At 37.8% G+C, this 13,735-nt stretch overlaps 1 protein-coding gene across 1 annotated transcript in view; it reads right to left on the bottom strand.

The window, feature by feature from the left end:
- Nucleotides 1–91: 91 nt before the first annotated feature.
- LOC116678966 (diacylglycerol kinase zeta-like) overlaps nt 92–13,735 on the bottom strand; it is a gene marked incomplete at both ends in the record, with an annotated part of 28,177 nt that continues 14,533 nt past the window's right edge. The window contains 12 exon segments of the mRNA XM_032508706.1: nt 92–217; nt 416–505; nt 508–526; nt 1,011–1,097; nt 2,545–2,656; nt 6,767–6,840; nt 8,929–8,991; nt 10,669–10,724; nt 11,218–11,296; nt 11,983–12,120; nt 12,373–12,486; nt 13,630–13,690. Coding sequence (XP_032364597.1) covers nt 92–217; nt 416–505; nt 508–526; nt 1,011–1,097; nt 2,545–2,656; nt 6,767–6,840; nt 8,929–8,991; nt 10,669–10,724; nt 11,218–11,296; nt 11,983–12,120; nt 12,373–12,486; nt 13,630–13,690 — 1,019 coding nt within the window.

A 13,735-nucleotide genomic window follows, 5' to 3' on the forward strand; every position in this document is an offset into this window, starting at 1 on the left:
GTGTGTGTGTGTGTGTGTGTGTGTGTGTGTGTGTGGTGTGTGTGTGTTGTGTGGTGTGTGGTGTGGTGTGTGTGTGTGCGTATTGCCTTACATGCTTGTCGTAGTCGGTCCTTGTCATAGTGCAGAGCGTCATAGTCGTCCATACTGATCCTGCTGACTCTGATCCTCAGCTTTTCTGGGACTGGCTGTTGACTGAGACACAAACAGGACCAGAACACTTTAAACAATGTATTTATTTGAAATTGTACAATATGCTTTCCGCTCTACTTTTTGTCTAAAATCTTTTCTTGTAATTACAAGATTACGAGATAAGTTATGCTATTTACTATGGCCACAATGTCGGAAGGAGCTACTGTCTTCAGTCGACTAAGGTTGTGTAAGCCTGTGTGTTAGTGTGTGTGTATGTGTGACTTACTCGTTAAGGTGCGGTAGTGAGTCCGTCGTTTGGTTTTCTGAACCATGTTTGCCTGGTTTCTGAGGCTGATGTGGATGACGGAGGGAGCGGTCTGCACGGTTCACCATCCACCTGACAATAACACAAATCAAATCAAATCAGATAGATAGATAGAGATATATAGATAGATATAAGATAGATAGATATATAGATAGATAGATAGATAGATATAGGATAGATAGATATAATAGATAGATAGATAGATAGATATAGATAGATATTGATCCCAAAAAAGAATTCAGAAATTATGGTGTTACAGCAGCAAAAATCAGTCCCACAGAACAGAATTTATATGAAATAAGTCAAAATGATACAATACACATACACAAATATACATGAAATACTAATAGTAATAACATATAAGAACAATATTTGAAATATATAGAAGATGGAATTAAAAAACAAACATACATAGACTAATACCCAATTTTGCTTCAGTAGAGGTAGTTAGTAATCATCATTTTAAATAAGGTAATTGTTACCTTGCTCAATGTGAAGAATATGAGTTGTATAAATATGAGCAACTGGAAAAGTATGATAGTACTGTACTGTGTACCTGTACTGGGAGAGGTTTTGTAGTGGTGAGGGTGACTTCTCTGCACTGGTTCAACCTCTCGCCATGACCTCCAACCTGAAGAGTAGCCTACACACACAGACACCGACAAATTGGTCATTACTTTAGCAAATATTTTATGAAATACTTTGCTTTTTCCACCATTTCCCTTGTGGCATGGAATCCTTTAATCAGTATTGCTAATTTACTCATGATGGTAGAGATGTACTGTTGCGGCTGTGCTTCTTTCAAGATCTGACTTGAAAAATGGTTAACTGGTTATTGGTCTACCTATCTATCTATCTATCTCTCTATCTATCTATCTATCTATCTATCGTGTACAAGAATATAACTTTTGGAAAGACAACAAGGGAGCAAACATGAACAATAATAAAACTTGAACTTTTGGTATTCTCCCCCAAGATATGTCAGTTCAGCTACCCAGAATTTTTCCTAAAGGTCCCGTGGCATATGGCTCTTTGGATGCTTTTATATAGACCTTAGTGGTCTGTAGTCTTTTATGTAGGCCTTAGTGGTCCCCTAATACTGTATCTGAAGTCTCTTTTATATAGACCTTAGTGTCCCCTAATACTGTATCTAAAGTCTCTTTTAGATAGACCTTAGTGGTCCCCTAATACTGTATCTAAGTCTCTTTTATATAGACCTTAGTGGTCCCCTAATACTGTATCTAAAGTCTCTTTTACATAGACCTTAGTGGTCCCCTAAACTGTATCTGAAGTCCCTTTTACATAGGCCTTAGTGGTACCCTAATATTGTATTTGAACTCTCTTTTATATAGACCTTAGTGGTCCCCTAAAACTGTATCTGAAGTCCCTTTTACATAGGCCTTAGTGGTACCCTAATATTGTATTTGAACTCTCTTTTATATAGACCTTAGTGGTCCCCTAATACTGTATCTGAGTTCTCTTTTACATAGACCTTAGTGGTCCCCTAATATGTATCTGAGTCTCTTTATATAGACCTTAGTGGTCCCCTAATACTGTATCTGAAGTCTCTTTTATATAACCTTAGTGGTCCCCTAATACTGTATCTGAAGTCTCTTAATATAGACCTTAGTGGTCCCCTAATACTGGATCTGGAAGTCTCTTTTATATAGACCTTAGTGGTCCCCTAATACTGGATCTGAAGTCTCTTTCCCCAAATCCAGCCTTGCTGCAGAATTCCAGTCACTAGAGCCAGTCCCACAATGAGCTTTCCTTAGGATGTCTCATTTCTAAGTCTGTAGCTTTTGAGGGGGGGCTGGCCTTTGCTTGTTTGAAAGCCATGATGTCTCTCTCTATACAGTTCATATGTTTTGGATAATATTTATTGTGTCACTGTAATAAAACACATGTGCAGAATAACAGTGGCTTCCATTTCTTATTGTGCATATTATCATAAATAGTAATTACCCTTTACTAATCATCACACTTGACGCCCAAGGTAATTTATTTTAATCAAGTAAGACACTCTCGGCTTCCAGCTGGTCTAACTTCCCTGGTAACCATGGCTACCAGGATTCCTCTTTGCTACATACCAGTGAGGTCATGGTGAATCCAATGACCTCGATGTAGCCATCGTCATGGCGTTGAGGTTCAAAGTCGTGATGTTCACCGGGGTTTCCCCAAGGTGTAGTGCCTGCACAGTATCTGAAGAACACAACACACACACCACACACACACACACACCACACACACACACACACACACACATACACACACACCCACACACACACACACACACATCATCACCAACCGTTCAGTCAGAGACACTTGCATCAAGACATTTGTAGAAACTTGTTTTACAGTTGGAACTGGTGGAAAAGGCTGTGGTGTCTGAGATCTTTGAGTATTCTAGAGAGAATAAAAAGAGTACTGTACATTGTATTTACCCGCAATATATCAATTTGCACTACTTGCATTGTTTTTTGCATTGTGCTTTTTATATCTATTAACCCTTGTGTTGTCTTCCCCGCCAAAATTTAAAAAAAAAAACACTTTTTATCAATGTTTTTAACTTTCTCTTACATTTTGTCCCTTTTTAAAACTTTTTGTCCCTTTTTTCCCAACACGTTTGACGCTCTTTTTTTCAACGTTTGTCCCTTTTTTTTTGACGTGTAACACTCACTTATTAATTTATGGCCAATACACCTCATTTATAGGAACTTACACCTAATGTTTGAGTTAGAAAAGCAGAAATTAGGAATTATTTAGACTCCAAATTAAAGCAATGCATGTTGATGGATGATCACAGACTGGAATATGTCAAATTTGACTCTAACCGTTTGAAAACCATTTTTTTTTTTTTTTAAATGCTATAAAATTTAATTAAAAAAAAAAAAAAATTAATGAAAGTAGAGATTTGGACTTGCCAAAGAGCGTTGTGTGGAATCAATCATGTTATTTTGGGTAATTAAAAAGAACATTGACATAGGAAAATGGGTCAATTTCACACAAGGACAACATGAGAGTTAATAGATAACTGTAATAATACCGTAATAGTCCCGCTTTCTTTGCCTTTATATGGTCAGCTTTGTTAAACTTGTGTTTAGGAGTTGTGTATTTCTGTGCAAATGCATTGAGAGTAATAGAAAAATTTAAATTCCTTGTATGTGAACACATACTTGGCCAATGAAGCTGATTCTTGTCCCACTGTGTGTCTCCACTGTGAGCCCAAATGCTAATTATCATCAGCACATCTCAGTGGAAACATTCAGGTAGCTATGGAAACACATTGCATTCACACAGAAAAAATGCAGACACCTCATCTTGTTATTATGAGTCACTATCTCATAAATAAGAGATCAGGATATCTTAATCATGATCATTTTAAATATTGTATTAAAGGAGAACTCCAGCTGATTTCTACACGCAGCTCTGTTGTCTGTAAATTTGGAGTGTTGTCAGTAGAGAGAAAAATGAAAACAACCGATGCCGCCTACACCGTGTTATCCTCCTGCTAGCGTTAGCACCCAGGACGCTTCAACAGGGCAAGTTTTAAACGGGTTTTTAGCCTCCTAACATGGTTGAAATGTCATTACAAAAACCTAGCCATGTGAAGGGAGTCCACACAGTGAATCTGACAGAAAGGCATGAAAGTCGTGCTACTTCAGCTCTGTTTAGTTCCGGTGTTGAGATGACAAGACGAGTGCTTAGGGACCGTCAAATACTAATTGTCAGATAGAGATTGGATAAACATTAATTATTGGATGGGAATCAAATATCAATTACAATCATGATTTTGGGTTCCCACAATTAAAGGAACATGGGTGACTGCGGTTTGAAATGTGTGCTCTGCTCATTAATACTCTGCAGCATATCAAATCAAACGCTTCCTACACTAACATGCATGACTCGGAAAGAACGCAGCAAGGCAGTGGCGCGCCAGCAGTGGCAATACGCACAGCTGTTCGTTACTAAATCATCTGCAAACCACACCAGGCTGCTACAGTATACACCCAGACTTCTACACACATCAGAATGCTCGATTATAACTCGACTCAGACAGCTGATTAGGACGCATTGCGCTGTAACACGTCTTTTGATTTAATTCAAGGTATTCATTTTTATATTCTCCAGCATGACGAAAAAAATATCCAAGGCCCCCAAAAATAAAAACCGATTTCCTACCCAACGAAACAATATCCAAATAGTCCAGCCCCGCTGGAATGTGTATATTTATTTAAATGTGAAAGGGCAATACAAATATTTGGTCCCTAAAATCAATGAATAATCATGGTAAAATATTGTGATCTCAATATTGATCCAAATAATTTTGATTATCATGTTGGCCATAATCGAGCAGCCTCAGCAAATACCTAAAGCTAGGATATTAAAAGACTCAAAAAACCTTGATCAGGACTTCCTTCATTTTGGGCTATATGTTTAAGAACATAGACATGATTTTAGAATGTCTGTCTCCAAAGTGGAGACCATCTGCTAAGGGTTTTATAGTTATATTGTTTTAGTATGCAACTATGATAAAAGGGTGATAACTTGTTTTCCTCTTTTTACTTTGTAAATAAAGCTTTATAGTTCTTTTTAACTACCCAATTTCACACTTTCCTTAATTTAGGGGTGACCTATTTAATTTTATAGCACTTGAAAAAAAATGTACAGTATGTGGTTTTGAAATAGTATTGAGTAAAAGTTGACATATTCAAGTCTGAGATTATCCATCAACATCCATTCCTTTAATTTTAGTCTTAATAATTCCTAATTTCTGCTTTTCTAACTCAAACATCAGGTATAATTTCCTATAACTGAGTTTTATTGACCATGAATTGTCCGTTTTTAAATCACATCTTAAAACCCGCCTCTTCTCTGTGACCTTTGAGACCTAGTAAGATGTTGACTTCATTTACTGCATTTAATTATTTAGTTTACTTAATTTTTATTGAGCAGGTATTATTTTTACTTGTGTTATAATGTTGTTTCTTTTGTATTTTTCTGTACAGCACTTTGGTCAACTTTGGTTGTTTTAACCCTTGTGTTGTCCTCCCGGGTAAAAAATTGACAAAAAATTGACATTTTTGTCCCTTTTTAGACTTTTTTTTATGTTTTAACTAAACAACCCTACTAACACTAGTTTTTACAGTACTTTTTTGGAATTCCTGGTCAATGACCCTCATCTATATAGAATTATACCTAATATTTGAGTTAAAAAGCAGAAATTATGAATTATTTTGACTAAAAGTTAAGCTCAGAGGAATGTACAGATGAGTTTAGTCAGGAATGAAAGGGATCAGTTGTATTTGCAAAGAGCGTTGTATGGAATCCAATCCATTTTTCTGTGGTGATTTGGTTGAAAAGAAACCCATATTTCAGATATAGACATTTTTTGAAAGGTGTCAAATTTGACCCAGAGGACAACAGGAGGGTTAAAGTGCTTAACAAATAAAGTTGGATTGGATTGGATAAATTGATGAAATAACTATTAAAATAAATGAAAGTTCATAAGTTAGTGTTACGTAGTGTTGAAAACGTCAACAAAAAGTGAGAAACATTGGGGGGAAAAGTGTCAAAAGTGTTGAAAAAAGGGACAAAAATGTAAGAAAAAGTTAAAAACATAGATAACAAGTGTTGATTTTCAATTTTGACGGGAAGACAACACGGGGGTTAAACCGTCTGTGGGCTCGGAAAATAAAGAATATAGTTCAAAAAGCTTAATTTGGCAATCACTAAAGCTTTATAAAAGCTTTATAAACTTACAATCTTTGTTCCCAGGATCTTTTCCTTCTGTCTGTTAGAACTTAACAGGGAGAAGGTGTTTAAGTTTGCTGCTCCCTCTACATGGAACAAGTTACAGAAACCCATGAAACTTAATGAGCGGCTTTGATTGACATGGAGGCAGACACACATCTGGCTGATGTTTTGCCAGATGTGTTAAGGATAGGTTGAATTTGAGGGATGTGCTGATTCAGTTGTTTATGTTTTAGGTTTTTGTGTATTTTGTGTGGTTATACTGCTGCCTGTCTTGGCCAGGACACTCTTGAAAAAGAGATTTTTGATCTTAATGAGTCTCTTCCTGGTTAAATCAAGGTAGTAGGTAATTGGAAGATGTTTGTGTTTAATTCCTAAAGTCAGGAAATGCTTCTTTCAAATCAACTTTTTTCTGATACTAAAAGAGATACTACAGTATCTTCAAGTCAAAGTAGACAAAACCAAACAAGTGAACACAAAGTAACAGTACAATGGTGTATTAGCAGTAGACATGATGGAAGGTAGTATCAGTAACAACAGTGTTGGTAGTAGTATGACCTGGGGATGTTGAGGAAGACCAGACACTGCAGCTTCAAGTCCTGAACCTTCGATGTTAAATCTGTCCCGTCACACTGGGGGGGAGAGAGAGAGAGAGAAAGAGAGAGAGAGAGAGAGAGAGAGAGAGAGAGAGAGAATCCGGTTACATGTATTATTATATCAGATGGATTTACTCATTGTTGTTGCTTATATGTATGTTTGTTCTTATGCTTTGGCAACACGGATGGATTTTTTTTGTCATGCCAATAAAGCAACATGAAATTAAAAAATTGAAATTGAGAAAGAAAGAGAGAGAGAGAGAGAGGGGGAGAGAGAGAGAGAGAGAGAAAGAGAGATGACTTTATACATACATATAAATATATATGCATATATATAATATATATATAATATATATATATATATATATATATATATATATATATATATATATATATATATATATATATATATATATATATATATATAGAAAAATTTGAGGTCAGGCTCAGGATATATTCCACTGTTGTTGTACGTAGAGTTAAAAAACACACACACACACACACACACACACACACACACACACACACACTACTGGACTTTGTCAACGAGCCAACTTATTCAGTAGGGAGAACAGATACACTGTTGAAGTAGGAAATAAAAGGCTGCCACTTCTTTAGAAATCCCTCACTAACCACTTCTGAGCGCAAACTTGATCTTCTCTATTTAGAAATGAGATCATGTCTTTCAGCCAGGAGGACAATGAGGGATGTTGACTATTTCCAAGCCAAGGAGTATTCTCCGTCTCACCAAATGCAAAGGCAAGAAAAAAATCAATAAAATCTGAGTCACTTAAATGGCCAATTTGTCTCTCCATTGTGTTATGTTTGATGGCCAGTAGGTTACGTGATTGGCCACAGCAGCATGCCTTTCATTTTCCATGCTTTGGGAATGGGGGGAGTGGATTTTCCAATGCCTGCTTTACTGTGTATAGGCCTATAACACCTTTTCTTCATCCAAACTAAGAAAGACAAAATTCAAATTTGAAAAGTTTCCAAGTCCATTATTTCACCCAAAAGATGCAATTAGTGACTAATTGAATGGCTTGGTGTACACTAAGCCGGGTTACAAAGTAGTATTGTCTCTAGGTGTCCCTTCAGCCAATTTATCAGGTTTTAGAAGAAAAAGAAATGAACACAAAGTTACTCAATTGGCTGACGCTATCTCAAATCATTCAAATCCTGAATGTCAGAAATTCTCTTGCCACAGCTGAGTAGCAGCTCCCCTAAATGAAGGGACTATAGCACCACCTCATGCCAGTCTGGGCCTAGTACCGATCCAAAGCTTTTATAAAACCCCTATCCCGGCCCATCCACCCCTGGAGAACGTCCAGATGTGATCTACATATCCTCCTGGAGTCATAATCCCTTTATTTCAGCCAGGTTTTGGTCTCTGTTCCATACGTTGTTCTTCAACCGTCTATATGCTACCCTCCAACCTTTTGATTGGTTCCCAGAGGACACCAGCCTCATGCTTTTACTGCAACACCCATGAGGGAGAGGCAGAGCTCCACTTTCTTACATTTGGTCCTAAATACCAGGCTGTAAGAGGGGAATACTTTCCCCAAATTACACACATTTATACGCTGAATTAAACATACCACATACACACACAAAAAATTCCATATTTACTGGGAGAAAAATAGGATTGTGTGACGATAGCAGCATGTATCAAAGCCTGTGAGGACCTGAATATTTCTAGACTTTTTTTTTCTTATTTTTTGAATAGCTTTGTCTCATTAATTGTAATATCAACATTGGTGTAGTATTTTAGTGGCGTTGGTTTTGATTTTTTTTCTATTGCATCTATCTATTGTTTTCTATTTGTATTGTATTATTTCTTGTCTATTGAATTTGTATATATTTATGTTGCGTGATGCTTTGGCAATATTGTTCTGGTTACATTAATGCCAACAAAGCTAAATGAATTGAATAGAATTGAAAAACACAAGCCCGACAGGCGGCCATTAAATACCCTGCATGCATCCATAAAGACAGACAGACAGACAGACAGACAGACAGACAGACAGACAGACAGACAGACAGACAGACAGACAGACAGAGAATATGAGACAGACAGAGAGAGAGTGACTGTTTTTATACAAATGATGACTGACAGCTACTCACCACCACTTTGATGTGCTTTGACAGGTCTTTGGAGCTTCCCATCAGGAAATCTGAGAACGCTGTCTGTATGAGAGACATATACACACAAAACAGACAGACAGATAAGCAGGATGGTCTCAGAGGAGTGCACCTTGAAACCTACAGTAGGATGGAACGATCTTCCACTGTCTCTGGCAGGGAGTGTTCAATCTTCATCACTACAAAGTTATTGAGTTGTGTGTCTCACCGCACTTCCAAATAATTCAATTAATTGTTTTTATATATATCAGTCTGACCCAAGTCAAGTGTCTAAAGGACCAAGATCAGACATTTGTCACACATCCTGGGAAGCAACTGGTGTGACCACAGAAAACTGTAATACTACAAAGAATAACGATGGGCCCCAGAACATTTCACTGGCACTGCTGGTATGATTGACACCAATAGTGGAAGTTTCTCTCATCGCAAGTGTTATGTGATTCTGTTAATTGCATCATCAACACGCTCATTGCTTAATTCCTCGCAAGCAAAATATTCCAAGCCAAATGTCACAATCATTTAAAAAATAAATGCTCCATCGGCTGCAGTAATCTGGGACTGTCATGAAAAGATGAATAACAGATGAATATTTAAATTATTTAGGTAAAAAGGTCATCCTCACATTTTAGTGCAACTTATCACATGTTAAATTTACTTTACAGGATTGGAGAGAAATTAGAGAGGGACAACTGCCTGCTTATATAGAACCAACTCCAATTGTTGGACAATTTGTCAGTATGGTATGTGTGATATGCTTGGTCAGGGAGACGTGGACACAAAGGAAGAGACAGAGGAGGGACAGAGTAATCTGGCTGTGACTTCAGAGCAAAAGCGTGTATCCTATTACAGACTTGAACATTTAATTGGCATTAAAGGAACTGCATACTGCCCTAGGCACTAGTCATCGTTCTATTACCTTTACTGTTAATACACTGTTCATCATGTCCTTTCATTATACCTACTGATAGGAAGTGCACAGGCCGCCTATATGATGATTATGCCTGCTAAAATGAAGTTTGTCTTTGCCACTGTCGAACTAAATGCTTGCTCTGGGGGGGAATTCTTAGGTCTTAATTATAGAGTGTGGTCTAGACCTGCCTACAGTATCTGAAAAGTGTAGGATTAGAAGATAACTTGTTATGGTTTGACACTATGAATAAAGTTGAACTGAATTCTGTAACGCTGACACATTTCCTTAGACATTTGAACGTAGCCATGTTTCCATCTAATTGTCAAGCAAATTTTAAGAGAACTTTTAAAATGTCGCAAAAAAGAAAAGAAAAATACTTTTAGTGTTTAAGAACTGCAACATTGTTTCAGAAAATAAAGAAAGTAAAGTAACTTGAAGTGCGCAAATACCCGCACTATCGGGGAGTGTATAGGTGAGCATGTGCACCCGGGTGGATGCTTGGGGTTTGTGTAATGAGGTCTCAACTTTGTGAAATGTTGATGTACTATATTAGAATACAATGTACACTATTCATAATATTTTCTTCAAAATATTTCATCTGAATGTCTAACATTAACCACCTTTTTGTAACAGGATCTGGTCTTGAACACAACTTTGGATGAAACTGTACATTTAATGATGGCTTCTCTAAACACAGCCCATGCCCTTCAACAAGCATATATTGTCAAAATCTTGAGAGAGCTGCTTTAACACCAGAACAGCACTAAACAGAAACATTCACACAGTGATCTGTAACACGGAGAAGCACTCACCCCAGCATAGAACATCTTATTCCTAAAACGACTATTAAACTTCTCTGGGTTGGCCTCTGAAACAATGACAGACAGAACATCAACAAAAGATGTACATATGTACATATACAGCATGTAGCACATTCAATGAAAAAGCAATGCTCCCATTGCTGTATTTATATAGCGCTTTTCTAGTCTTAACGACTACTCATAGCGCTTTTACATCATACAGGATACATTCATCATTCACACACATTCATACACTAAGGCCGAGGCTGCCGTACAAGGTGCCAGCTGCTCATCAGATACACACTCACACACATTCACACTCCGATGCACAGCACCGGGGGCAACTCGGGGTTCAGTGTCTTGCCCAAGGACACTTCGACGTAGGACTGCAGGGCCAGGGATCGAACCACCAACCTTCCGATTGGCAAGCAACTACCACTCTACCACTGAGCCACGGACACCCCATAATCCTTACACATCAATAGGAATGTGAACAATAAGGAGCTTCTTATGCAGTATATTGTGTAGTAAAATTTGTTCTCTTTATTAACATGAACTTACCTCTTGACTCGTGGAACTCTAGAGTAACATGGGCATCAAATCCAAGACTGAAGTAATTGTTGAAAACATCTAGAGGGAGCTGAGAGACACAAACGTAAAAACAGAACAAAACATAAAAGTCATTAAGGAGGGCAAATTACACCAGGACCCTGCCTCCTCCTCGTATGTCAGTTTTCAACTGCGATGACAGAAGTAATCATTAAAAGGTCCCATGGCATGAAAATTTCACTTGACTCAAAAAAGATTTTTTCAAAGCCGAGATGGCTGCGAGCGGAAAAACCAACTGCTACAGTGAGTTGTTCAAAAACTTTCTTTTTAGTAAACTCTGTGTACACATACTATGTTCCCAATGCTTGAGTGCCCAAGCACTCCCAATCAAAAGGCCATTTCACCGAAAATATGGTCAATGTTAAGAGTGGTGCTTCCGTCCTCATCATACATGTTGACGAAAGTGGCGCTTTAATACATCCCTGGGCTCAACAAAATCATTTAGATCTCTGGGGATCCTGGATAGCCAAATAAATCTTTATGGAATCTGTCAGAAGTTGTAAGATATCAAAATGTTAACGGACAGACTACCGATTAGCAATACAGCAGCTAAGCACATTTATGTTTAGTTTGAAGGGTTTAAGATGAGAGCATGACAATTTGTTCTAAATAACAAAAGTGAGGCATCCACAATTTATAAATAAAAAGAGTTAAGGGTCCCCAGTGTCAGAGGTCAGTTTACAGTTTTGGATATGATGTATGTGCACAGCCACTGACCTTATCAGTTTGCTGTTCGTCCGTTTCAGCCCCTGCACTGTGGTTTGGTTCAACCTGTAGATTCCATCTGTCTAACTGGACAACAGTTCCGTCCTCAACGTGGGACAGGATCTTAGACAGAGGTTCATCTGTAAAGCCCTGGAATACATGCAGAGTTACATAAAAGGAATATAGATACATATCCACAAATATATGTAAATGAATATAAAACAAGATTTGTATGTTGAAGCGACAGAATAACTTTAGATAACTGAAGATGGGCTTTCTTGAAGTCTGAACAACAATAGCTAGTGACAAGTTAAAGGACTGCCAACAACATTGAATTGGACTATTTGTATTCACTAATAGAGTTGTATTGTGTGTAGGTGTTTTTTTAGTATTTGTACCCACCCCTCCCCAGTTGAGGGTCCTGGCGAGGTCATTTCCTGTCCCTAGTGGTAACACGGCAACAGGAGGTTGAGGATTTAATGCCAGTTCATCAAGACAAGACAGGATCCAGCCCACCTGGTTTTTAATGTATATATATGCAATAATACAATTAGATGACATTATATGATTGTATGCTAATGACATGGACTAATGACATGGACATGGACACTACTCACTACTTCAATTAAATAATAATCAAGCAGACATTGTAATCAATGTAACACATTCCACAGGTTTACAGCCTAGCAATATAGTGGTTTATAAACTAGGAAATTAAGATAGAATTTGATTTGGTTCACATTTCAATCCGCACCTCACTAAACTGGTTTAGTTGTATTTATTTTATTTTTTCAGAATATACATCGGATAAGTAAATCTTGTCTTTTTGGGATATTGAGAAGTTACTGTTGTAATGTGATTAAATACAAAGACAACGCAAAGACGCAAATACACACAAATTCACATCATTCGCATACCAGTTGAACTCGAGCAATCAAACTTGACAGGTAACGCAACGTGAAGCAAATTTGCACAGCCCGTGTGAACGCAACAAATATTATTCTGTTAACGCAAACTCCTTTGAAGACACAATTAACGCAGGTTCTGTTATGATGACTAGTAGGACTAGGACTGGACGTCGCTAGTGGACACACTGGATTAGGACCACATGTAAAACATTTATTTGAGTTCTGAGTTTATTTTGAAATTGGACTTTAAATTCAGAATTCTGACATTAAACTCATTATTGTAATCCATTATTCACGTGTGGCCCTAATACTAGTGTGTGTGTGTGTGTGTGTGTGTGTGTGTGTGTATACTTTGTTTAACTACATTTGGGGGACCAAAACTGGGAATACAGTATACTTATGGGGTCCTGACAGCTTTGTGGGGACAAAATGCTGGTCCCCACAACTTTAAAGGGCTGTTTGAGGAATAAGAGTTGGTTTTAGGATTAGGGTTGGAGTTAGGTTATGGTTAGTGTTAGGGTGAGGGTGAGGGTTAAGGTTAGGCTTAGGGTGAGGGTGAGGGTTAAGGTTAGGCATTTAGGTTTGATGGTTAAGGTTGGGGTAAGGGGCTAGGGAATGCATTATGTCAATGACTGGTCCCCACAAAGATAGTAAGACACTCGTGTGTGTGTGTGTGTGTGTGTGTGTGTGTGTTGTGTGTGTTGTGTGTGTGTGTGTGTGTGGTGTGTGTGTGTGTTGTGTTACTACTTACGGTGCCGTCTCCTCCACAGGCCAGGATACTCAGGTTATGGACTTTACGATACAGCTCCAGGCTAAAAGATTAATACTAGTTAATGGTCAATTCAGTGTGTGTGTGT

This window comes from Etheostoma spectabile, unplaced genomic scaffold, assembly GCF_008692095.1.
Source record: "Etheostoma spectabile isolate EspeVRDwgs_2016 unplaced genomic scaffold, UIUC_Espe_1.0 scaffold00008902, whole genome shotgun sequence".
Classification (NCBI taxonomy): Eukaryota; Metazoa; Chordata; class Actinopteri; order Perciformes; family Percidae; genus Etheostoma; species Etheostoma spectabile.